A 27,500-nucleotide genomic window follows, 5' to 3' on the forward strand; every position below is an offset into this window, starting at 1 on the left:
TATTTTATAATGGGCTGCCTTGTTTCCATTGTGCTTTTTGTAAGCAAGTGAACTGTAGGATCCCCCTTCATTCATCACCATAGGATGTTGATGGCTACTCTGCTTTTGTCTTTTTAATCAGAATTTTGACTGTCAACTCCATTTTTCTTTTAAAGAGGGTGGAGAGTAGTTCCTACTAGCTGCAAAGCTGAGGAGGAGTTCAGAGGCTATGTGGCTGAGGATTATTAGGAGTGAAAAAAAAAATGCCATGTTTTCCATTATCTGCTTGCTGAAATGCTCTGTACCCTGCAGCTGCTATAGCCACGCGCACTGCCACCTTTCTGAAGTGTGGCACTGCCCTACACAGCTTTCACCTACAGAAGGAAACCGGTGTTCCATCGTGTTTTATTTTTATGAACAGTTTAGGAATACAAAGCTGTTGCCTTTTTCTTTCTTTCCCCACACCCCCAAGAGAAAAGAGAAAGAAATTCATCTTCATAGTTTTTTTGGGGGAGGAGGATGATAAGACCTGAAGACAATTTGAAATATCATGTATACTTACTTCCAGATGTTTTTTGTTTTATATGGAATTGAGTTGGGCTCAGACTTGTTTTTAAGTCTCTGGTAAAAAGATCACTGTCTTCTGAGTGCCTCACTGGAGAGGAGAATAAGACTCCTGAGACACATGGGACCACAAGGGACTGAGGTTGCTAACATGACCTTTTTTTGCCTGATACAGGAATACAAAGTCTCCAGCTGTGAACAGAGACTCATCAGTGAAATCGAGTACAGGCTAGAAAGGTCTCCTGTGGATGAATCAGGTGATGACATTCAATACGGGGATGTGCCTGTGGATAATGGAGTGGCGCCGTTCTTTGAGATGAAGCTGAAACATTACAAGATCTTTGAGGGAATGCCTGTAACTTTCACATGCAGGGTGACTGGGAATCCAAAGCCAAAGGTAAGCTGAAAACATAGCTTTTTAAGAGTCCTGTTTTCTGTGGAAGTTTAGCTTCCAAAATACAGTGTATATAATAGGAGGAAGAGATACAGACTACCTTTCTCAGAACCCATGATGTAAAATGTTTGAAGTACTATTTAAGTTCAGGGCCTTCCTAAGGAGGCATTAGAAACCAAAAAGAGTAGAAGGGTAGAGTTTGGGTTTGGAGAATAGAAGAGGAAAATAACAATTAATCGCCAAGAGCTTTTCGTACACCTACAGCATTTACTCATGTGCTGTTATCAGTGTCACTTCCAAATTGCAGGTGACTGAACTGAGCTCAGTGAGGTTTGATTAACTTGCCCAAGGTTAGGGAGCTGGTGAGCGGTCAGGCTTGAACACCAACCCCATGCTGTGTATCATACAGAGAAGCAGTGCTTACCATGGATTATAAAAACTTCAGATCTTTAATCTACAAAACCAAAGCTTCCTGTATTTACAAAGGGACTAGGGGCCAGAATACTGGTGAGAAAGGATATTCAAAGGAACTTCTGATACTCAAGAGGACTAGGCTGACCTAGATTGAAGTCCTCTTCCTACAGACACATGGAAACAGCTGGATAGAGTTGCCCAGTCTGTAAAGGGAGGCGAGAATAATTGCTCACTAGTCCAGAAAGCAATAAACAGAATTACACTTTTCCCTGGAACTTGGAAGAAAAGAATAAAAAAGGTGCCCATGAGAAATGGAAACTCCACATTTACACTTTCATATGATATGAAACCAAAAGCTGCAAAATTAATATGAAATTTAGTCCAGGATGATTAAAATCCTTGTTTCTGGCAGAAGCAAGCAAAAACTGCCCTAGAACACTCTTACAATTTGGGGCATATCAAACTTCGGTAGGTTAAGAGGGAGGAAGAAGAAATTCACAGTAAAAACTTACAAACCATATGAGAAACAAATAAGGAGGATCAGTAGCAAAAGAAACAAGAAAATAGAAGCTCCAGTATTGCACACTACTGAATGGCCTTAAGCAAACTATAAAATAACTATGTTTAAAATGATTGAAACAACTTTAAAAGAAATAGAAACTGGGGGCACCTGGGTGGCTCAGTGGGTTAAGTGTCTGCCTTCAGCTCAGGTCATGGTCCCGGGAGTCCTGGGATGGAGTCCTGCATCGGGCTTCCTGCTCAGCGGGGAGTCTGCTTTCTCCCTCTGCCCCTCACCCCACCCATGCTTGCTACTCTCTCTCGCTCTCAAGTAAATAAATAAAAAGAAATAGAAGAAATAGAAACTTAACAGGACAGTACCAAAGCCCAAGCAAATTTGTAAAATAAGCATATAGAAATGAAAAATACACTCACTGAAATTAAAAGCTTAACAGTGGTATCACAGAAAAAGAGCAAAGAAAATAGCCTTAAGTTTTCAAATGCATATCTACCTTCTAATAAGATGAGACTTTTATAATAATAAACTGTTAGAGAAAACTTCTTTATTCTTGGCATCATTTGGATAATTGCTCTGTATTCACAAACATACAAATTCATGTACTAAAAATAAATGTGCAGCTTATGAATGAAACTCAACAAGAAATTGTATGTTAAGCTTCCAAAATCTTCACAAAGATCCCTTGTTATTTTTAAATCTTACTCAAGGCTTAAGGTCATTAATTAAGTTCTAAGATCACTAATTCTTGTTTTAAAGAACGCTGTGTTCACCTGAAAGGTGAGCCGTTGTGTTTAACATAACTCTGCTTTTCTAGTAGGAATTTAAATGTTTCACAGCTGTGAGAGGCTTAATTTTTTAAGAATTTTTATTGTCTTCTTTCACCTTCCTTCTTCCCCTTCCTCCCTCCTGTCCTCACTGCGGTTCTTTTTCTTCCACACGTGGTATATAAATTACATTACGACTATTAAAGTATGGGATATTCATCATGTCTAAAAAAATTACATCCTTTTTTTTTTTTGCTTTTTTTTTTTTCATTGTATTCTGCCCTTGACATGCTTGTTCCATATGGAAACATGAGAAGACGGGAAAGAATTTCTAATTCACCCTGTTTTCATCTCTTGTACCCTCCCCTTCCCTCTGATTAGCAGTCTTGGTAAAATTGTTGGAACTACTTCTTCTTAATTCTCATTTGAAAGTCGTATTCCAAGTACAATGAAGGTGAGAAGTATGATTAAAGGAAAGAAACAAGTCTGAAGAACTGGCGTGGCAAGAATGCAAAAGGAAGAAATTGTATACTAATCACAGCTTCTTCCATCAGAAAACATAAAACCACCAAGAAGAGAATGATAATTATGAAATATCATGCTTTATCTAATTTAATTTTTAGAACTGAGAGTTATGAGTCTAGTTGATGATCCATTTTTAGATTCTGGAGATTAATAATACAGTCTGTAAATTCAGAGCTAATTGAAAAAATAGGGGTTGGAAAAGTTTCAGCAGTCAGATCCCAATTATTATTCATGCACTTATTTAGTGCTATATACTTCTAGCTGTTCCTTTCTTAAAATATAAGTTTCAAAAAGATTTTTCAGATTCAGAGGCTTTCATAGAAAGTTGAATTTGAGTGCCAGTTGTGGTCTCAATTTGCATATGGATTTACATTAAGGAAGAAGTGCATTTTAAAAACTGAAGGTTCTAAAGTAGGTTTCTTCTGTTAGGAATGAGTTAGGAATGCTTTAGGGTGCCAGGAACAACAGCTGACAACAAAGAACTTGTTGCGGCTTTACAAAGGGGGATTTGTTTAGTTCCCTAACCGTTAAGTCTAAAGGTGGGTTGATGCAGGCATTGGTTCAGCATCTCAGTCATGTGAGGGCCGCTGGCCCTGTGATTCATTATCATGGCCCCATGTCTCCGCTGTCAGAAATAATAACTAAATCATGAGGGATCCGTGGACCAGTGATTTTATTTAAAGATCAGGGAAGGTGGTAGGACCTGTGAAAGAGGTAGTTTGACCATTTTAAAATGTGTTATTTAGTCCAGATTTATTTTTACTTTACTCTTCACATTTAATTTTCTATCAAACCAAGTTAAAATATTATGGAAAATTATTGTAAGTTTAAATACTACTGTGTTTTCTTTAACAGAGTGGGGAGAGTGGACAAACTTTTTTATGTTTTTTTTAAAGATTTTATTTATTTATTTGAGAGAGAGAATGAGAGATAGAGAGCACGAGAGGGAAGAGGGTCAGAGGGAGAAGCAGACCCCCCACTGAGCAGGGAGCCCGACGTGGGACTCGATCGCTGGACTCCAGGATCATGACCTGAGCCGAAGGCAGTCGCTTAACCAACTGAGCCACCCAGGCGCCCTATAATTTTTTTTAAAGACTTTATTTGACACAGAGAGAGAGAGCACAAGCAGGGGGAGCAGCAGGCAGAGGGAGAAGCAGGCTCCCCACTGAGCAGGGACCCCAATGCAGGACTCGATCCCAGGACCCCGGGATCATGACCTGAGCCGAAGGCAGACGCTTAACCGACTGAGCCACCCAGGTGCCCCCTTTGAGCATATGCTCCTTGGCCCAGAGTTAAAGCAGTAGAGCTCACCCATCACAACCCCTTACTGTTGCTCCTTCCTCACTGCCGTTTGGTCTAACACAATTCAGCAGAATGGTTAGAGTTGGGGTCTGTTATTCTCTAAAATAACCTTTTTACCTTCTTCCCTTTGCTTTACAAGTAACACATTTTACTTCAGTGCATTTCATTCAGTACATGTGAAAATAGAAGCAAAAGGAAAAATGCCTGTAGAGCCACCCTAGAACTAACCACTGTCCACGTTCAATATAGATCCCTCCATATAAATAATATGTAAAAAGTATGTGAATAATGTGAATACTTACACACATTTTAAAATTAAAAAAAAGATATATAATTTTTAAAAACTAAAATAGAATTAAACCTGTTTGTTGCCTAGTTTTTTCACTCAAAAATCAATTTCCTATTAAGATGTTCTGTTTAACATTTTAACATGAAAACTCCGATCAGCTCTGCAGGCCACACCGTTAGTATTTACCAATCCCCCTAATAGAGTAGTACTATACACATCCTTAATCTTCCATCACTGTTTGCTCTCACAGATCTATTGGTTTAAAGATGGGAAGCAGATCTCTCCAAAGAATGATCACTACACCATTCAAAGAGATCTTGACGGGACCTGCTCTCTCCACACCACGGCCTCCACCCTAGATGATGATGGCAATTACACAATTATGGCTGCAAACCCTCAGGTAAAGATTAAGGGTATAGGTCTGGCTTCAGTTCTGTGCATAGCTCTTACAGGCATTTATTTGGAGAAAGGAACTGTTTAATTAAAAGGTGGAATCATGTTTCTTTGACCTGCAACTATCTCCCCAAATTCTATATCCATTTTGGTTTCGGAGGATAGAAAAATTCTTTGTTTCATTAGTATTTACTTATTCCATCAGGTGTTTTTCACATGAATAATTCCAGTGCAGATGTGTATTCGTCCTGCAAATCTTAATCAGTGCCTAAAAGGTACACTTCTTATGCCTGTGGTGGGGTTGCAGTGGTGGCCAGAACAAAGTCCTGAGGTAGAAAATAAGCCAGTAAACACATATATAAATAATATCATTTCAGATAGGATTAAGTTCTTGAAGAAGAAAAAAAAGGATAGTGAGTGGCATACATAAATATGCTATAGTAAAAAAATCCCCAAAAAGTAAAATACTTAAATTTAAAGAAATACATACGCTTACTTAATTCAATGGAATTTAAGTATATAAGTGTAGACAAATTATAATTTTGATAGCATCTGTGTATGGCATTCAGGACTAGTTTCCATCCAAATGTTTTCTCGTTTTTGGCCTTAGATTTAGGGTCAAAAAATCAGCTGACTACTTAGAATTTAATAGGCAGCTACTGGGTATCAGGTTCCTAAGTCAAGCCTGCAAGTTCTTTTCTGAGGGTCAGGTATGTTTTAGGCACTGTGCTGGGTAGGGAGGATGCAAAAATGAGTAAGAAGTGATTTTGTACCTTCAGAGCTCAATGTATGACAGGGTAATTTTACAAAGTCGGCAGAAGTCATGTAAATAGCACGCTTTAAAAAAAAGAAGCTAAAATTAACAATTTTATTATATAATGAAGATTGTCCAGTCATGCTTTTAAAATCTCTGACCTTTTTATATCATTCCATATTTCATTATTTCTTTTGAAGGAAACATGAAGTATTAGAAAATGATACAAATAATTTCAGCAAAGCTTATACACTTCTAAAAGTTTGTGCAGTGTTTATCCTAATATTACATTGTCACATAAACATCTATTTCTGAAATATTAAGATTAGAGTGAAATTCTAATTACCCAAAAATCAGGTGGTGATAGGGCACACAGGGAACTCATCGCTGTCAGCAGTTTCCATATTAAATACGTATTTTCTTGAGGTTCTCATTTTTCAATCAGTGCATATATGACCGTCACCTTGAAAAATGGTCAAAAGCACAACTTTTACTAAAAGTTACATTGTAATACTTAGTGTTCATGTTTGGAGCATTTGAGGGAAAAGAAGTGGAACTTGCTTTTTTCTTATTATATTTTCAGTATGTTTCCTTGACTGTTATTAACAAATTTCAATTTTCAGTTTTCTGCCTATTAAAATAGTAGTGGAGAACTCAAAAAAATCCAAAATTTTTCTTCATACTAGGTCCTTTATCCCTGTCTCCCCTAGAAAGGTTGGAATGTATTATAAGAGGTCGAATTAACTGTGTTCCTTAAGCACTTGCCAGTCCTGGTCCTGATGTTAATTTTGAGGCATTTTTCCTAGTGAATGTTTTAAACCATTATTGGAGTCAGCGGTTTTCTAGAACAAAGAACATAAATGTAAAATTTGCAGTTATGAGTTTGCTCCTAGTCTTCTTCAAATTATACTAATGTAGTTTTACATGTGGAAAATCTAAACGAGGGGGTACTGTACTGGCCATGAGCAGAGTTGGAGACTGCGTGCCAGCCTCCAAGCATGTAAACTACTGACGGGTTATGATGAAGTCACTAGATGAAGGAGGGCTGGTGAAGATCCCCTTAGGAACACAGAAGAGGAGGAAGGGAAAGAAATAGAAAGAATGAAATAGTGCTGGTGCTACTGAAAAGCCTAAGTATACACGAGGAGTTCAGGGGTTAGGAGCATGAACTTTGGCATCAGACAGATCTGAGTTGAATTTCTGCCTCTGCACCTCACCACTCATGTGACCTTTAGCAAGTCACCTACCCTCTCTTTCCTCTTCTGTGAAATGAGAATAATCATATGGATTTAAGTCATGCACTCCATCTACGTGGCACGTGACAGGCTTTCAGTAAAAGCTCGTTATTGTCATTATTTTAATTCAGAGACACTAATAACCCTGTCTTAAAGCAGCAGCCCTGAAAGAGAGTGGAAGCCTGTGGAATTAGGGTATAGAGGATGGTCTGTTTCTAGATATTCCAGTCCTACTGTTGGAGTAAGCAAGTCAGTTCGGGATGGGGTTTCTCCCCAGTATGTTGCCGGTGTGTGGTCCTCTGACCTTCTGGCTTTTCCTTTTTACCACCCCCATGGGAAAGGAGTCCATTAGGTAGCAGATGTGGCTTTGCCACAACTGCCACAGCGGTGGGCTTGGGCGGAGGGAGCCGTGTGGAGCCGTGGGCTCGTGACGGGCCGCACCCCCAGCACAGCTGACAGGAGCCACACATGAAGCTGGGAAGTTGCTCTGCTCCCAGCACACTCAGGGCCAAGGGAAGGCCCAAAAGAGAGCTGTCAAGGCCCTCGTTCCAGTCCCCAGTGAATTCTGCTGCTTTACCAAATCCCAGGACACGTCCCAAAGTTAACCCTCTCTCGTTCTTGGCCTCTACCCTTTGAAGAGAAGACAAAGAAATGAGAAGTGGACCGGTTTATGTCAGGTAGCCAAGAGCCCAGCCCAGAACAGAATATCCCACGTGATTTCAGCAAACAGGAGTACGACTGCTCTGGTTCTGTCAGAGGCAGTAAAAGAGTCCAAGAACTCCAGAGGGCACAGAAACCAAAGCAGTTCCAAAACCTAGAATTCCAACTGCCCCTCAAGGTTAGCTGATCCAGCCCGTATTCTAATTAAAGGGGGTAAGACTAAATTATGTCTCCTTTTCTACCTAAATGAGCAAAGGCAGGCATAGGAGGGGAAACTTGTGAAGAGAATCTGAGGAAATCCTAAAAGTGGGCATGTAGACGTCAGATGAAAATTGCTGTGAGAGAATTTTTATATTTAGGGTACTTGGTATTAATTGCCATTTCAAGTCTCAGCATGTTGCCTGGTTGATTTTAATTTCAAGAATAGAACTCCCGCTCTCTCCTGGCATCTTCAGTAGCAGGTATGTGCAGATATACCAGATGGACATTTTGTGAGCTATCACCTAGAAACTGGACAGACTTCACTACCCATTAGAAAGACAAAGAGGTATTTAAACCATGACAAACAGCAGACCATTTTTTTACTTAATCCTTGATATAAGTTATCCTTTGTTGCTTATAGGAATACCATAACAGAAATGTTTAACAGTTTTAATCTCTACTTTATGTTATTATATATTAAGGTATTTTGCCATTCTTGTAATTTATGAATTAAAATATGATTTGAGGGGTGCCTGGAGGATGGCCCAGGTCATGATCTCAGGGTCCTGGGATCGAGCCCCACATCAGGCTCCCTGCTCAGCGGGAAGCCTGGCTCTCCCCCTCTGCCCCTCCCCCCGACTCGTACTCGCTCATGCACACGTGTGCCCTCTCCCTCTCATAAATAAAATCTTAAAAAAAAAAAAAAACATGATTTAAAAGAAGCATGATATAAGGCACTGAGAAAAATTTGAAAAGTCAAAGCTGAATTTTTTTTTTAAAGATTTTATTTATTTTGACAGACACAGCGAGAGAGGGAACACAAGCAGGGGGAGTGAGGGAGGGAGAAGCAGGCTTCCCACAGAGCAGGGAGCCCGATGTGGGACTCGATCCCAGGGCCCTGGGATCACGACCTGAGCCCAAGGCAGACACTTAAGGACTGAGCCACCAGGTGCCCCGAAAGCTGAATTTTTTAGGATACATTAATCCCAAAAGCATATAGTCAAAACTTAAGTTGATTCCCCGATTCCTCGATACCCTCTGGTTACCTTAAACTTTTTTCACACTTTAAATGTATTTGGTTTGAAAGGGAGACAGCGACATCTGATTGTTCTGGTACACTGTAGTGTACATGATGTGAAATGACCAAGGGAAAGAGGAAAAGGCTGGAGCGAAAAAATGAGCTCAGTAATGAAACACAGACGGCAGAGCTTCCCTGAGCAGTGGAAAGTAATTACAGAGAGCAGCCAAGAGAAAGGGTGAGAACCAAGGAAAGAGAGAAATACTAAAGTTCAGCAGAATATTTTATAGAATATTTTTCCACCTGGGTTCATCTTTTGGGAATAAGAAACACATTAGATATTGTTGACTGCATCCAAATTCTACTTGGGATGGAACACACAGCTCTAAACATATACTGGACACTGTGTATCACACTCAGTGTGTGCTGCTAGGGCAATTCATGAGAGACCAAAGCAATCACATAGTTGAGTGAAATAATGAGTGATTATGCAGTGCTACACCAAACATGATGCCAAAATGAGGATCACAAATGCAGTTTTAGACTCTAATCCTATCTTAAGACACAACTAAATCTAAACATGAATGTTTTACTTTGTTTTGTTGTGTTGCTAAGTTACTCTGTGCTGCACTTGGAGTTTGGAAGGGGTGTTTTGCAACTTGATGTTTCCTCAAATTGCATTATGTATACAAGTGGCAAGCTTTTATAAAGACCTGTGTGCCACAGTTAAATTTCATAAGCTAGGAAATATAAATGTTATTTCCATATTATATAAATAATTGGCCTTGCATGAGGCATAAATAATCTTTACAAGCTGAATGTTTAATACATAATCGCATTAAGAATTCAAACTTATTACTTGTTCTATAGCTTTAAACTCTGTGGATTTGGAATAGAGAAGTAACACACAGCTGAATTAAATTTAAGAAGTGGGTTTGCTTGTGTTTTGTTTTAGCATTAGAAGGTTTCCTGGCTCATTTAAACATTCACTTCCATTATTCCTTCATGTGTTAATAATAAAGAAGATAGAAATGAGCAAGTTAAAAGCAAAGGCAACAAACAGCACTAATGTGCATCAGAGCCTAGAAGTCACAACGATTACTAGGGTTAACTGGCATATTAGTATGATTAAAATTTTGTATGACCTTCATAAATAAGACGTCCAAACTGAACTTCAGTTCCATCTGAACTTTCAATTGCGTATATCTTTTCAAAAGTGTTTCACTGAATTCTGGGATTTTTTTCCCCAAATACAAATGTCAAAATTATACAACTTGTTAGTTTGGTTGCTTTCTAAATGCTCCTGGTCATTTATTGGTTAGTAATATATATTTAGACAATATCACTCTAATAATTCTGCCTCCTGAAGATCATGCCTTTCCCTTTGATGTTCAGAAGTGAAACATGGTGTAGGAGTTAAAAAGGTGACAAATTCCTTTTTCTTAAATTTGGGTAAAGATTCTGCAGCAGTATTTGTGTATATGTTTCTAAGCAGCAGTAAAAATCTTGAAAACATTGTAGAAATGTGTAATCTTTAGAGAGTAGTAGGCCAGCCTGTTGACCCTATTTTTTGGAGAGGGAGGAGGAGTCAGGGTTTATCTAAACTAAGCAGGGTCAAATGGTTAGAGTTGAGTAGGACATCTTTTATCTTACACCTCAAATGCAGCCGTTACATAAGTGAACACGTTGAATATACCAGTGTGCCTGGCACCTTTCAAGCAATAGCATACATTTTTCCTTTGGAGTAAATTATATCCTAATACAAAAAGAAAGAGAGACAGGGAGGGAGGGAGGGAGGAAGGAAGGAAAGAAAACCCCACTGCATATGAAAAAAAATTGTTTTTAAAACAATTCTAAGGGATGCTTCATATCCATCTGGTCATTATTATAATTATATCCATATTCAGTGCTATAATAATTTAACATTTTGAGTTTTTACTATGTGCAAAACACAAGACTAAGTGCTTTACACCTATTAACTCATTTAATCTTCATAAGAACCCATGCAGGATTGATTAACTATATGGTTCTATTTTATAGATAAGGAAACTCACTTAGGAGGTTAAGTTACCTGCCTAACGTCACTCATTTATAAGGGACAGGCCTGGTTTACAAACCTAGACTGACTCCAGAGCTAGGGAGGGTCATACGAAGGTAACTAGGGCTCATTTCAGCGTTAAGAGCACTGAGGGAAGAAGTTGCTGTGGCTGAGGTCGAGGAGGTTGCTGCCTGTGTTCTCCTTTAGGATTTTGATGGGCTCCTGTCTCACATTTAGGTCTTTCAACCATGAGGCATGGGGTGGCTGGGTGATAGACATTGGGGAGGGTATGTGCTATGGTGAGCGCTGTGAATTGTGTAAGACTGTTGAATCACAGATTTGTACCTCTGAAACAAACAATACATTATATGTTAAAAAAAAGAAGAAGATAGCAGGAAGGGGAAAATGAAGAGGGGGAAATCGGAGGGGAAGACGAACCGTGAGAGACTATGGACTCTGAGAAACAAACTGAGGGTTCTAGAGGGGAGGGGTTGGGGGATGGGTTAGCCTGGTGATGGGTATTAAGGAGGGCACGTTCTGCATGGAGCACTGGGTGTTATACGCAAGCATTGAATCATGGAACACTACATCAAAAACTAAAGATGTAATATATGGTGATTAACATAACATAATTAAAAAATAAAAATAAAGCACTGAGGGACAGGGGACACTATCGTTAAAAGAGGCATTTGATGGAATCAAAAAAAGGAGGAAAGAGCGTATCAGGCAAAGTATAACCACTTGGGAGAAATTTATTGGAGTCAACCAAGGTGTTGGGACCCATAAAAATCATCTTGATGCATGTCTGTGCATACATAATGTCTAGTAAAACAATACCCATAATGACTGATAGTGATAATTTATGATATCAAGATCTATTTGATATTTGGAAGATAAAGATCATCTTAGGTTGTATCATTTAATCTTTACAACGTCTGTGTGAGACATATATCGTGCCCTGGCTTTTACAGAAGAAGAAACAAAGGCTTGAACAAATTTGGTTATTTGCCCAAAGTCTTAGGAAAGTCAAAACTCAAATCCTAGTTAGAGAAAATTTTTTTATCTCCTTCCCTAAATTCAAGGTTAAAGGCTAAATTTAACTTACATCTTTTTCTAACCACATAGATGATTAGTTGATGTTAACTTCCCTTGTGGTTCCTCTGGGTTTTAAACCACAAGGAAGAGTCTTTCCAAATTATATAAATATTTTAATCTATCCAGATTAAAATGATTTGCTTAAGTAGCGCAGCAAATAGTAAGGAAGCCATATCCCATATCACTACAATTTTGAAGCTATTTGTGTAAAACAAAACATAAAATTCCCCTGTCTTTAGTCCCCAAAAGAATCGTGGATCTTACATGTTCACTTGTTAAAGCAGCTGTGATGATGCATCAATTGGGTAATTTTAACGGGGATCTCTTAAGCAAGTCATGTCTAGATTTTTTGTAGCAGGCATAGATTTGGAGGGGTTAGATGAAATTCATTTTCATATTTCAGGCAAGCTTAGGGGGACTTCCAAGTGTTTGCCGAGAGCTTAGCGTGAGAGAATTTCCATCATGTGGCCTGAACTTTAGATAGAACAAATCTGAGTTAGAAATAATCCCCCTCATAATGTTATACACTTCATGTCTCCTTGGAAATTTTCAAGAAAGGCAGTGTTTAAATATGATCTCAATAGAAAATACTGTGAATGCTGGAGGAGGTTACATACCTAATGGGATAAGACTCCTTCAGTTTTGTTTCTTTACGACCTCCTCTTTCTATTTGATAGTTCCCAATTCTGTCTGTATCACAGCACTATGTGTCTTTGCCTCTTCGGAGTGGTCAGGGCCCCAAGGAAGTCCTGTCTGGGGGGAGACCTGGATGGTCCTGCTGACTGGATTCCTGCCCTTCACCGAATCCTGCTATGGGGCTTTCTCTCTGTCCCCCCCACCACCGTGCGCCCTTAGTTAGTGAACTCCCTGAGTTCACTCTCAGGTGGAACGAAGCAGTTCCTCCAGACATACAGAACACCTGCGCTTCTGTTACCTGTCTATACTGGCAGCTTGGCAAAATGAGGGTCAGTGGTAAACTTGGACTATAAAGTGCACCTGAGGGCGGCTCATCCACTGTGAGCTAGAAATCCTTAAGTCTAATCATTCGTAATCTGTTTCTCATTTTTCCTCTCTTGCTGTTCCCTCGCCATCGTCAGAATTTAGAAGTACAACTGCTCTCATTCTGCTGGGGTATAAGAGGAGAAAGCCATCTATTTTGCTACTCTAGAAGTAATAGGGGAAAAATTAAAAGAAGGGGCTAAAACAAAAAGCCAAAGTAACAATGGTGATTTATTCATGTCATCTGGGTCCTCTAAGTATTACTTTCGTCTGTCCTAGGACAGCATTTATATTAATTTTTCAATTTAAGAGATAAAACTTGAGAGATTAAAATAAAGCTTTTCATTAAATAGGCCCATATCATACAACCCACATATTTTAGGTATCTCACTGCTTCTAGTTTTTAAATCACAACTATGCTCATTTCATGAGAACATGGTAACCTATGGTCACTTACTCTCCTTGTCATCCCCATGCGTACCTCTCATATAATGCTCATTTCATCATGCTGGTATCCCTTTTAATATATGGTTTTTAGAAGGAATACTACTAACATTTAATATATATGTATTACTAAAAAGATCTGTCAGAAAACTAAAATCATCTAGTTTGATTTCAGAATTAGCTACAACCAATAGATATTTGACCATGAAAATGGAATTCTCGCAAGACAGTTAATGTCCTTCTGCTATGTCTTATAATTCAACCATAGCAGATTATAATTAATTCAGTCAGGACTGTCATTTTAAATACCATTCTAGATAAAACAGTAAAGCTTTTTGAGTAGTTCAAAGAAAGACCTAGTCACCCAGTTCCTTAATTAATACAGAGTTTAGCGAGGAGTTTAACTCAGGGAAAGTACGTTTCTGAGAGGGATTGGTGTCAATACTACTACGGCATATTGGTCTGTTAAGACATAATGTCTTATGGAGAACAGGACAATAAACATGGTGCTTAATGGTTAGCTGTTTTGCATGGCAAATCACGTCTTCTCCTGATGTCTCTGCCAGGGCCGCATCAGTTGTACTGGACGCCTAATGGTACAGGCTGTCAACCAAAGAGGTCGCAGTCCCCGCTCTCCCTCAAGCCATCCTCATGTCAGAAGGTATTTCACATGTTCCTTCCTGTAGGTGTTGCTACTATTTTCAGTTATTACTATAAATTCTACACTATTAGAATCATGGTGTGACCACAAAACGGTGAACATAGAAGACAGAAGAACGCGAATACGGTCTCAAGGTGCATACATTGCCTGGCTCCTTGATTATTCTGCCCCGTTGCAATTCACAAAAGGGAAAGGAACACTCACTAAGGTCGCTAAGCCCAGTTAGATATGCTATCACTAATTTGTTAAATAGGGCCCAGTTTGTATCTGAAGAAATCAAGACCTAGCACCTTTAAATGGCAGGTACCTTAACATGAAAATACTAGTAAATGGTACAGAAAGATTCAAAACCAAACTTCTCCAACCAGCAGCTGTCTAGACTAGCCATGACAAATTACTGCCACTACGTTTCTTAAAATCAGCTAGTTTGCTAATGTTCACTTTTTAGTCACTTAGTTCAAAACAGTTTAGATGACAATTTTGTAGGTAAGATGTGCCCTACTTGAAACGCTCACAGCAAGTACTTGCTAACAATGGAGTGTGCTTTCTCTTCCTAGTCGCTAGTCGTCTTGAGCTTATGCAAGGATGTTGACGGGATAATAGTAGGCAGGGACGAGGAAAAGATATCACTTCCTAGTAACTTATTTGCACTTAAGAAAATATGGTAAGTCACCTAGCCTGTCATCTTGGGTTCCTATCTAGATATTTTACAGAGCTTGCTCCAACAGCCCTGACTGTAAACTGCAGGCCACAGATGTAAACACTGGCGGTGAAGAGAATGTACGCTAACTTAGGCTCACAGAAGGTCAGCCAGGAACACTGAGGAAGCACCAAACAAGTGCTCTGTCTACACCTCGTGTGACTGGATGCACAGAGCCCTCTGCGCAACACTTTGGAAGACAGTTCTGATACCTAAACACATGGGGGTTTAATACTCTAACTTGTTTGTTCACAAGAACCTAGGCCTGTGTGTACGGCTGTAAACAACGTATTGAGTAGCAGATCCAGTCTCTTGCATTATTTTCTTCTGCTTTCCTTGTGTCTCCAATACATTCAAGCTTTTCCATGTGTCAGTGTCTCCTAGAAAAGCATTCTGCTCAGAAATTAGATCTGTACTTGAACAGTAGACTATATAAAAAAGCTGGCACTTATTAGCCTGTTATAGTGATCTTTCATTTGCTCTACTCTTTTTCTAGTTAAATGTTTTTAAACTTCTCTTCTAGTGATTAGTGACAGAATTTATGTTCAAGATCTCATTCCTTCCTTACATCTTCCCTGCAATTACTTTAAATTGATGTTGCTCTGAAAGGTGCCTCTAGCAACATACTCAAAAGCAAGGGAGATGCACAAAATCTGGGAGATTTACACAATTTTAATTTAAAGCTAAAAAATATAATTTGTTTTCCTGGTTTATATGAAAAGGAATTTTGATTAGAAAGTTACGAAATTTTTACAAAATAATAAATTTTAATTTCCTATAAATTTCAAATCACAGTGGAAAGTTATACTTTCTGTTGGAAAAGATTTCGTGATAAATGAGGAACAGCTGCTGCTACTTCTCATACAGCTTTCAAAAATATTTATTTAGGAAAAAACAGGTTAATATAGAGTACTTCATTTTTTCCCATTTCTCTTAGCTTTAAGGAGTAGGATAGCAGAATTATTTAAGTTCTGAAATTAGCAGACTATGAAATTCATAATAAACTTTCAAATGAAACAAGATTTTGCTAACTTTTCTGACTTTATGTGTAAACTTTAGGAGTCGTAATCAGGGAAAGAAATTATATTATTACTCCATGTATTATTAAAAAAATCAAGAGCCTGAAAATAACTTCTATCTTCCTCCCTCCCCCTACGCCTTTGTCCCTGCCTTTCCTTCCATCTTTCTATCTGTTTATTGTCTGCCTTGTCCTAAGGCCTCGTTCTAGATCAAGGGACAGTGGAGATGAAAATGAACCAATTCAAGAGCGGTTCTTCAGACCTCACTTCTTGCAGGCTCCTGGAGATCTAACCGTTCAAGAAGGAAAACTTTGCCGAATGGATTGTAAAGTAAGAGTTTCTTACTGCCTTCACGTCTCTTGCCTCCCTTCCCCCCCCCTTACTGCCGTTTCTCTTGAGTTCCTTTTAGGGAAATTATGTAAGGTGTACGTCTTTAAAATGTTTCCAGCCTACAAGAAAAAAAAAGGAGTGACATATATTGGATGTTTATATACTGTTCTGTCATTCTTTTCCTTTTAAATTTTTATTAAGTGTGTTCTTTATTTAGAACACCACATACCGTACTGTACACAGCCACTGGGAGGTTTTTTTCCCCTTTAAGTTTCCCATTTTGTTGAAGTGATAAATGTGTTAAATCTGTCATGTCCTAATAATTCATTTATCTTCATTCTTTTTTCATATAAATTTTGTAGCCATATATCTACTCTTTTATCCCCCCCGCTTCTAAGAGCAGTTAGAGTGACGTCCTTCTCTTAGCCATTTCACAGCAGGGCAGCCTAACCCAGGGCCTCTGGCTGGTAGGCAGGTTTCACTAGGTGTGAGTTCTGAAATTGCATACAAAATTATGTGTATGATACAGCTTTCATCAATTTCTAGAAGGAACTCGAGACCAGAAATGTTTAATAACCACTGCTGTGAAAATTTTTTGGATTGTTTTGGTTTTTTGCCCCATTATTTATTGATCATAAATTTTAGTTCTTAAATATGGATAAGGTTTTTTAAATTTGGGCTCCCTCTGCTGTTTCTCTCTGGGACTGCAGAACACACAAGACTTGGAGGATTAAATCTGGGTTTATAGAAATGTATTAAAAAAAAGTACTCTTGGGGCGCCTGGGTGGCTCAGTTGGTTAAGCAGCTGCCTTCGGCTCGGGTCCTGATCCCAGGGTCCTGGGATCGAGCCCCGCGTCAGGCTCCTAGCTCAGCGGGGAGCCAGCTTCTCGCTCTCCCACTCCCCCTGACAGAGAAAGACACAGCGAGAGAGGGAACACAAGAAGGGAACACATTTAAGCTTTAAGAAGAAAAAAAAAACCATGAAAATAAGCCTATCACTAAAGCAACAGACAGATTTTCCCCCCAAAAAGCACTCCCCTGCCTTTTAAACCCTTTAGGTATCCTAGATGCTGACTACCCTTGACTTGGTACTAAGTGCAAAGGGAAAATAATCCAACTCCACTAGTAACAAATCTCATCTGCCTCCTCCCATTTCCATATCATCAGCTGAGAGCATGCTTCTGTTCAAGTTATGACCTGCTTACAATGACCTTAGATTCCTGAAATTGGGCTTGCTTTCTTTACACAACCGGAAGGGCTGGGATTCAAATAGGGGTAGAAGAACCGGGCATTTTCCCTTTGCCTTAATGTGATTAACTCTGTCCATGGCACAGATGCACTGTGAATTAGGTGGGCTGAGTGATGCTCCTACTACACACAGCATGGCCTTGTTCAGGGTTTAACCGAGCAAGATGGCAACAAGGAGTGCCACTTTACTTCCAAACCTGGGTAAGGCCTGGAGCCCGACCAGAGGTGTGCATTCCCTCTTCCTCCATACCACCTCTAAGGGTCTCCAGGTAGGGAGAGCAGTGAATGTGGGGCTGGGGGGAAGCCAGTACACAGAGGGGAGGACAGAGAGGCAGACCATCCCAATAGCCAAGCCAACTATTGCTGTCTTTGTTTCCAAAGTGTCTTCATCCTTTTAACCAGTAATTTAAGTTTATTTTTTCTCCCTTAAATTCTCTAGACCTTTGTTACATGTATGTATGGAGAGAGGCATCTTGTAGGTAATATAAATGAATATCACACAGCAAGAATGGAATTTGGCAGAGTGAGGTTTTCCAAAGAATTACTTTACAGTCCAACCGACAGACATCTTTTTGTGTGCAATTTCCCACTAGTAAATTTGGGATGGTGGTAAGAAAAAAGCTATCCTTAACGGTGCTTTTCTTCCCTTTCACAATCAAGGGCAAAACGATAAAGAGCTGACAGATGGCAACCATCCCTACCCTTCACAGCACAATGTGCTATTAGCAATTAAATGTGCTTTATCTGATCTCTGGTCAACACAACTGTTGTGGTCTCAGGATTTTGTTTCCATTGTGATGCTAATTTGTAGAGATGGCTTCTGGGTAATTTCCTATTGGTCTTGTTACTTCGTTTCAAGGATTATAAGATAGTAATAATAGCTCCATGTGCTGATGGATGCATTAACTGATGTCTCCAGAGCTACGGCAACCCTTTGAAAACAAGCTTTATAGTGTATACATACCAGCTGAGTATGCGCTATTGTTATTGCGATTGGATACCTTTCCAAAGAGCTCAGAGCCCTCTGCTGACATCAGCCCAGTCTTAGAACCCTGGTGAGGTAAGACAAGAAGAGAAATTTTTTAAAATCCCCACTTTACTTTTCTCTAGGTTGCTCTACAAGAGATGTTTAGAAGTGAGGCCATGCTTGCTTAGGAAGCCATTGAAAGGTTGAAGCAAAAGAGCAACATGAGCTGACACCAAAAGCCATCTCTTGTACTACCGAAGGAGGAATTCATGGTGGTTTCCTAGCTGTTACTGATTTCGTTTTGTTTCAGTATTAGAGAAATTTATATGCTCCTTTCTGGTTTAGGTCAGTGGGTTACCAACCCCAGATCTAAGCTGGCAACTAGATGGAAAACCTATACGCCCCGACAGTGCTCACAAGATGCTCGTGCGTGAGAATGGGGTGCACTCGCTGATCATAGAGCCAGTCACCTCACGAGACGCTGGCATCTACACGTGTATAGCCACCAACCGAGCAGGACAAAACTCTTTCAGCCTGGAGCTTGTGGTTGCTGGTAAGCAAGTCTGTGAAATTTTTCTCTCAGAATGAATTATCAGATTCAAAAATGTAAATTAATCCTGCATTATTAACCAATATGGAAAATAAATCAAACTGCTGAAAAAATAGATTGTATCATCAAAATAGCCAATTAGGACATAAGGCTTATTAGCAAATCAGAAACATTCATTTTTTTCAGTGTAGCTATCATTATTATGTTTCCTGTCTCCCATTAGCCTGGCCAAGAGAGGAGTTTAGCAGCTGTTCTGGGTCGTTCTATTCCTCATGTGTGTGTTGGCCTCCAATGTTACAGAGAGAAAGAGCAATGGTATCATAGATTCCAAAACCAAACTTGATATATAAGAATTTGCTCATGCATTTAAGAATGCTCATGCTCAAAAGTTCTACCTACTTTTTAAAGTAACGTGCAGTTGGTGTCAAAATTCAAAAATCTGAAACATTATCATCTACCTCCAATGTCATGGTGAAATTCAGATTTGCTTTTTAATGAATTACACTTTTAGGTAAATTTTGTAAAATTACATAATATTATATAAAGTCTTACCCTTAGATAAGGAAGGTTTATAATATCCTTAGGAGCTGAGCATAAGTAAGAGTCTGTTATCTGTTCTCTTTTTAAAAAGAATGTTTATTTCTCATACCCCTGTTTGCAAAGTGTTTCATTTACATTATCTCAGCTGGTCCTCACAAACACCCTCAAAGATAATTGGAGCAAATTTTCTTCATTTTACAGGCGTGGAAGTTAGAGTAAGTGACTTTCCCAGGGCCCTATTTAGTGGACTGAGGGCCAGAGGCCAGACTCAGATAGTCTCTTGACTCCTAGTGCTCTTCCCCACACTGTGAGCCGCTGAGCTCTTTCAAGAGATAGAGTAACCATGAGAATAAAGTCCAGGAGGTCCTGGCTAAAGCCCTGGATAATGATTCTAATAAAAGTACCAGGACATTTTTCACACAAAAATGTTAGAAATACCCAGGTTGTCATGCTGTGTGTTAACCATGCTTTCAAATTTACATCAGGTCTTTGATATTCCTACACAACTAGGATCAATTTCATCCAACCCTCTAAACATCCCTCCTCCAGCTAAAACTGTTCAGCATTCTGCTGTTGCATGTTCCCTTGGATCCTGTCTGCCCTTTCAGGACTGAGACATGAAGGTCTAAGAGACACAGGCATCTTGGTCTGTGCTCAGTCAGCACTTGCATGGGAAAGGTGGGCAGAGGGCACTGTAAGTAGAAGCCTCACATCTTTGGCATCAGCTCTCAGTTCCGAGCCCAGCTGTCATGGATCAGCTACGTCCTTTGGCAAATATAGAACATCTCTGCAGCTCACTTCCCTCATATGTAAAATAGGGGCTGTAAGGCGTCCCCGAGTCTTTGTAAGGACTGTCATTTTATAAGGATTAAATCGTATGAAGCTCTACATCACCACCAGTACCCTGCATAGCAGTGCTCCCAAATGGTGGGTGTGATTCTACTGGAGATTGCTTTGAAATTAAGGTTCATCTTATACCTTTTATGCTCTTCTCAAAACTGGGATCCAGAAAGAATATTAATTGAGGTCTGTTCCCACTTCCTCCAAAATAGCCTGGGTCAGGAAACCATGTGAAATACAATAAAAGTATAACCCTCAACATCATTCAAAGTCTTAGAGAGTCTTAGGTATTTGAAATTTTCGGGTACAGTTTTTATCTTCTTACCTGTTTTGCTTTGATATACCTGTCACTCCAAGGAGAGGGTGGTGGATAGAGACATGTATCCTCAAGTGCATTATTGGTAGCTTAGAAGAAAATAATTAAACTTTATTCTTTCTCTGAAATTGTTTCCACCACAGATCTATGAAAACAATTTCCCATCAGATAGTAATATTCAGAGAGTTATTAACAAAATAGTTCTGATTTTTTCAGACTAAGTAATAAAGTTGTCTCTTTCATGGCTTCCTTCCTTCAGGGTAATAAAAAGTCATCTTCTTATAGCTTCCTTCAAAGAATACAAATTGGAATTCGTAATTTATAGGATGTACATTCCTAGTTTATAAGTAATTTAAAGCTGCCAAATTTAGATAAAGATGTCCCCCCCACTCTTTTCCTCCTTTAAATCCTATGGTATGTCTCACTTAAGCCAAGACTTACAAATCTTCAGAATCTCCATAGCAAACATTTCGGACAGCAAGGAGGGCATCTGAGTGGATCAAATTCCTAGAAATACTTGTTCTCCTCAGAGTCACTAGGTGGCAGTGGTTGGTAAAGGCTGTCACTGCTTGGTGACATAATTAGTAATGAAGCCATCCCAGATGCTAGCAATGACTTAGGAGTGTCACGCAGCCTGTCAGACAGGCATTCTGTGGAGCAGATGGCCAGTGGACTGTGTGGACCTGTCAGACTTGAATTAATTGACGAAATAAATGAGTGGAATGAAGCATAGGAACCTTTCCTTGGGAGAGAGGACTAGCATCTTACCACCTGAAGTGAAAAATGGTATCATAAAATAAAAGATCCATTTAAACAATGTTTCTAAAAGCTTCAGAATTCTTTATAGGGCTATCTTTGTATATCACTGATCGATAATTCATCTCCTGTTTCCTTAGCTAAGGAAGCACACAAACCTCCTGTGTTTATCGAGAAGCTGCAAAACACAGGAGTTGCTGATGGGTACCCAGTGCGACTGGAATGCCGTGTTTCAGGAGTGCCACCGCCTCAGATATTTTGGAAGAAAGAAAATGAATCACTCACTCACAGCACTGACCGAGTGAGGTGAGAACACACAATGACTTAGTCCACATCTGTTCAATAGGTCCTAAGGATACATAAAAATATGCACTTTATATAGCACATAAATTTGCGTAAGAGTCAAGCTATTGATGATGTTGAGGACAAAAATCACTCTTTACCCTCATGTATAATTAAGCCTCTGGAAGGAAGCTCTAATGGTATGTGATGAAGCACATTTTAACTTAATTTCATGGTGATTTTTTTTTAAGTGTTTATATCTAGAAGAAAAGATGAATTGATTTGCTTCAGTGGCGATACAGAAACTATTCAGTGGGTTTTGTAAAGGCTGATCCTCCACAAAAAATTAAGTGCGCACATTTATTCAACCTCTTGATGTCTGCTCTTCTCTCCCATTAACTTTAATGGAGCTAGCAGCCTTTCCAGAATAAGTATGACCCTATTATCCGCTACTTGCACAATTCTGTTTCTGATGATCTAATTAAAAATGATACTTCATGTCCAAAGCCACTTTTTAAAAATTTAGAACCCTAATGACTTTATCCGTTTCTCCAGCATGCACCAGGATAATCATGGCTACATCTGCCTGCTCATTCAGGGGGCCACAAAAGAAGATGCTGGGTGGTATACAGTGTCAGCCAAGAATGAAGCTGGGATTGTGTCCTGTACTGCCAGGCTGGATGTTTACAGTGAGTGCAACTTCATCTGATCTCATTGCAGTTATTCATTAAATCATGAAAAAGTAGACATCTGGACAGCAAATCACATTATTTTTATATAAGCTTATAAACAACTGCAGTGTTTTATTTGCCCCAAATTTCATATTGCTCTTTCTCTTTCTGTTTATAGTTTCTCAACATTAATAGTGAACTACACCAGGAGAACAAATACCCAAGTATCACTCAGGAACTTTGCATTATTAGCAAAACATGCATGTTGATTTCTCTTATGTTGGCTAGTCAGTTGTGGCTTCCTTACTCAAGCATCCCTTGGAGTTAACAGTAGGCGAAGGCATAACCACGTTTTTCACATTTTCTTGTTACTGTGTCCTGCAAATGACTGCCTTTTAACATTTCTTCCTATATTATAATCCTATCACGGTGTCTTAATGCACTCTAAATGTGTGTACCATTGATCCTGGAATGCATCCTTTCTGTGGCTTAGTGCTTTTCTCTTTAATATCCCTTAAGCAGCTCAGCAGTAGGTTTGTGTGTTTGTGTATGTATATTTGTGTACATGCATCTTAAATTTAAAGAAACTTGTTTCTGTTGAATTCTCAGACTAGTACAGTAGCATTATGTGATCTATTGACATAAAGAAAACTACTAGAAAAAAATTAAGAACCGATTTCAAATTTCACCTCTTGTTGAATAGGAAATAATTTTGTAAGGTTCTTCAAGTATTGAGAGACCTCAGCCTTCCCAACTGCCCACTTCTTTTCAATTGATTAGTGCTGAAACATCCATCCCAAATACCTAACTACTATAATTATGACATGTGTATATTTTGTGCTTTGAAGATGTTTTTTAAAGAGAGGGAGAGGTGAGAATTCGGAAGCTGAGAAGACTGTTTTGAAGGATTTCCTGTGCTGCAGTATTCACTTTAAAAGAAACTACACTTCTTTACTACCTAGCTGTTATAGTCCCACTACCCTGGATAGACAGTAAATCTGCAACACATAAGGAAAATGTAAAACTGGGCTTACATTTTAGGATTTCTGCCATGCCAAAGAACATGTGCCTGGTATATATCAAAAGACATTCTCTATTTACTTGAAACATTTAACTGCTTTCCAGTGACATCTTGGGTTTTTTTTAATCTTATTTTTATTTTTCTCCTTTTTTATTGTAGCCCAGTGGCATCAGCAGCCACAGAGCACCAAGCCAAAAAAAGTACGGCCCTCAGCCAGTCGCTATGCAGCACTTTCGGACCAGGGACTAGACATTAAAGCAGCGTTCCAACCTGAAGCCAGCCCATCTCACCTGACACTGAATACCGGCTTGGTAGAAAGTGAGGACCTGTAATCCAACATTCTTGTTAACGCTCAAAACACTGAAACAGCCATTGCCTTGACCAACATACTCCTTTTTCACATTATGTAATGGGCAAAACATACCTTTGACTATAAGAAATAAACACCAAAATAATATTTTTCTTACTTGATATACCAAACTTAGAGTTTAAATAGGTGATGCTCATAGAAATGTACACATTGCACAGAAAATTTACATTCATCATCCAACTTAGAACTTGTGGAATTTCTGTGATGAAAGCTTTCTGAAATGCCAAAATGCTAACGGAGATCAACTGTTCAAAGGTAACCAGAATTTGTATTCTCCAAAGTGCCTTAAACACTAGCTGTAGGTGCTACACGACATGACAGTGTGGAATGCTTAACAGGAGGCAAATATACCACAAATAATACTAAAACGATTCTAAGTGGGCAGTGTGTTCAGACAGCTACAGTGAACCAAGTGCAATATATAGGGATGAAAAGGAAGAGGGAATGACAAATCCAAGTAAATGCCTTGTTTTTGCAAAATTGTTTTATATTAAATCACAAGGAAGGAATTACTTGCCTTAAATTTTATTAGTATCGAGAGTTTTCTAACAAGGTTAATACCTTAGTTCTTAACCACCTTTTTCTATATGTGTAGTATTTTCTTTTCATGCTACCTTGGTAGGAAGCTTACTTACAAACCATATTAAAAGGCTAATTTAAATATAAATAATATAAAGTATTCCGAATAAAGCAGAACCGTATTACAGCCCATTCCACAAAAGACATCCAAATCCCCCAAATGACCAAGGCGTATGGTATTCAGAGGAAAGAGGGGTCTGGAAGGAGTAGGAAGAATGAAGGAAAATGCTACCAGCACACTTGTACTCATTTAGATAAAAGTAAAGTAGAAGGGGCAGGAGACGTGGTGAAGGCCAGGCTTTTCTTTGGTTTTCCTCAAAAGTAACCTAAAGTGTAGGTGAAAATACACTGCCATTCAAAAGTCAGGGGATCTAGGGTCAGCTGGAGATTGGAGCACATGTGCTGTGGAAGTTCCAGTGTGTCTGAAGTCTGTGTAGTCGCCGAAGAGGTTAGCTGTGTCGAGTAAGTGGAAAATGGACTGAGACTGCAAGATTGGCATCAATGAGAAACTGCCGGTAGGAGCTAGTCTACTGGAGGGAAATGGAGACTTGGTTGAGACAAAAACAGGTTTGTGCCATGATTAATTTTTTTCCAATGGCACCATGATATGGTGAGTGGAAAATATGAGTTCACTTCCATGCTGCCATGCAACCTTGCCTTAAGAAGGTGCTGGGTTCCGGGTAGTTTGTAAAGACGTCTCTGCAAAGACTGATTTTTGAATGCATATGATCCTATGACAGCTAGATTGACACGATTCTGACCAGACTTGATGGTTTTAAGTCGGAACCAATAAACTTTAAAAAGGGGAAAAAAAACAATTTGGCCAGATATTATATTATAAAACATGAGGTTTTAATGGTACTTTGCTATGAAAAGAAAACACTGTATTCCTTATGCAAAACACATATATCTTTCATTATTTATAATAAAAATGTTGACCTGTCTTAGCTCAGTTAATTCAATACGTAGTATTTTTTAAAATAATTTTATATCTGTGTACCACCCCATATATTTCATATTACTGCTTCACATGTACAGCTTTCTACTTTCTAAGAACACCAACCAAGTTTTAAATGATTAATAGGCTTGATCACTGGGTGGCAGATGTTCTTTGCAGAGTGGTGCAAGTTTCTTTGACCACACTTATATGCGTTGCTAATATGGAATTTAAGATACAATACAAAGTCTTTCATGGACCTATCTATATCGTAGAATTATGACTTAACGTCATATCTTACTTGCCAAATTTTTCTGAATGTGACTGCTAATTTGCTGGGTTTGGGATTAAGTAGCATTACTTGCCACCTTTTATGTTGTATTTATAAAAAAAGTACTATCATACTACTTTTTGGATTGTTGTGCTGGTGTAATGTGGATTTAACATCAATAAATATTTAACAAATAATAGTTGCAATTTTGTGAAGCAAAATATTCCATTGTTTTAGTTTTTTATTGCTGCTGTCACAAATTCGTACAAACTTAGAAGCTTAAAATAACATTTATTAGCTCACAGTTCTACGCGTCGGAAGGGCTGGGTTCTGCGCTCAAAGTCTTATAAGGCTAACTGACATTAGCACGCACATCCACTGGACTACATTCTCATCTGGAGCACTTCCAAGTTCAAGTAGTTGTGAAAATATTTATTTCCTTGCAGTTGTAGGATGGAGGCCTCAATGTAATCTGTCAGCTAGGGGCCACTCTCAACTCCTACGGGCCACCTGCAGTCCTTGCCATGTCCTCCCCTTCATCTTCAAAACCAACAAAAAGAATCTTCCTCAGAATGGATCCCTCTCATGCCTTGATCTTGTCGGAAGCCCAGGCCCTTCTAAGGTATCACCTGATTAGGTCAAGACCAAGTGAATACCCCTCTTTCTTAAAATCACCTGATTTTTTTAATCTAATTAAAATCCCTCCAAAGCAACACCTAAATTTGTGTTTGATTGGATAACTGAGAGTTGTGTAGACACCAGGAAGTGGGAATCCTGGGAGCCATCTCAGAATTCTGCCTATATGCATGTAAATAATGTTGGTTCCTGTGATGCCCCAGGGGGAAGTATTCTGTGACCACAAAGCATATGCCCTCTCTTGGCATCTATGAAATTAGAGAGGGTTCTGGTTCAAGATGGTGACACAGGATCCTGAACACACCTCCTCCCACAGACACACCAAATCAACAACATACCTAACAATTTAATTTCCTCTAAACCTACAATCAGGAGGGAACTCAAAACCCCGGGCTTCAGCCTCAGGACCAAAGGATTTGAACCCCACATGAGCACCCCAACTTTTAAGAATGCATCTGAGAGATAAAACCCCCAAAACATCTAGCTTCACAAGCCAATGGGGCTTACATCCACAAGACCCACAAGGCTATAGCAATCTGACAAATAGTTCTTAAAAGGCTCCCACGGGGTTGCCTACCCTAGGGACCAGTCTTTCTGTGAAAGCAGCCTATTTGCTTATCTTAAAGCTTCAGCCTGAGGGGTAGACACCTAATTTAACAAACATCTAGGGGTATACTGAAATAATCTCCGAAGACTGAGGCTGGTGAGTACCAACTTTCTCCGTGCTCATCCCCTGCCTCACTCCAGGTCACCAGTATCTCCCAGAAAGAAGCTTGTGCATATGTCTGGCACCCTGGTTTCTGCAGCTGCCGCCCAGGAGACACCCATTGATTGCCTGGCTGGGGTGGCTCGTGGAGGCAGGTCCCCTGGGACAGAGAAGGAGTTCTTAACCACCTACTGCCCGAGGGCAGAACAGGGACAGAATGAAACAGTCTTTCTGTGAGAGAGGACTATTTGCTTATCCTTAGAGCTGGAGGCCGAGGGCAGGCTTCTAATGAAACACACATCTAAGGGCCAACTCGAATCCTCTCCAGAGGCCTCCAGGGCCAGTCCCTATCTTCACACTCTCCCTCTGCCTCACTCCAGGTTGCTGCTATCTCCCCAAAGGGAGCTTGTGCAAATGTCTGATGCCCTGGTTTTTGCAGGTGCTGCCCAGCAGACACCCCCTGACAGCCTGGCTCTGGGGCCAGAGGATTTACGTTCACAAGTCCCATAAGACTG

At 39.5% G+C, this 27,500-nt stretch overlaps 1 protein-coding gene across 11 annotated transcripts in view; it reads left to right on the forward strand.

Moving 5' to 3' along the window:
* The window catches only part of PALLD (palladin, cytoskeletal associated protein), a 419,708-nt gene extending 393,868 nt beyond the window's left edge, over positions 1 to 25,840 (forward strand). For 10 of the 11 annotated variants that reach the window (XM_073892470.1, XM_025874433.2, XM_073892474.1 and 7 more), the window contains 8 exons: positions 719 to 940; positions 4,999 to 5,148; positions 14,152 to 14,246; positions 16,163 to 16,295; positions 18,856 to 19,063; positions 21,653 to 21,818; positions 22,350 to 22,483; positions 23,646 to 25,840. In XM_073892470.1, the coding sequence (XP_073748571.1) occupies positions 719 to 940; positions 4,999 to 5,148; positions 14,152 to 14,246; positions 16,163 to 16,295; positions 18,856 to 19,063; positions 21,653 to 21,818; positions 22,350 to 22,483; positions 23,646 to 23,818 (1,281 nt within the window). In that variant the 3' untranslated portion in view covers positions 23,819 to 25,840. Of the gene's footprint in view, positions 1 to 718; positions 941 to 4,998; positions 5,149 to 14,151; positions 14,247 to 16,162; positions 16,296 to 18,855; positions 19,064 to 21,652; positions 21,819 to 22,349; positions 22,484 to 22,643; positions 22,690 to 23,645 lie in introns of all 11 variants that reach the window. The other variant, XM_073892473.1, reaches the window with a different exon arrangement.
* The last annotated feature ends 1,660 nt before the right edge of the window (positions 25,841 to 27,500 follow it).

This window comes from Callorhinus ursinus, unplaced genomic scaffold, assembly GCF_003265705.2.
Source record: "Callorhinus ursinus isolate GAN/ISIS: 27379988/994484 unplaced genomic scaffold, GSC_fseal_2.0 scaffold4, whole genome shotgun sequence".
NCBI lineage: Eukaryota > Metazoa > Chordata > Mammalia > Carnivora > Otariidae > Callorhinus > Callorhinus ursinus.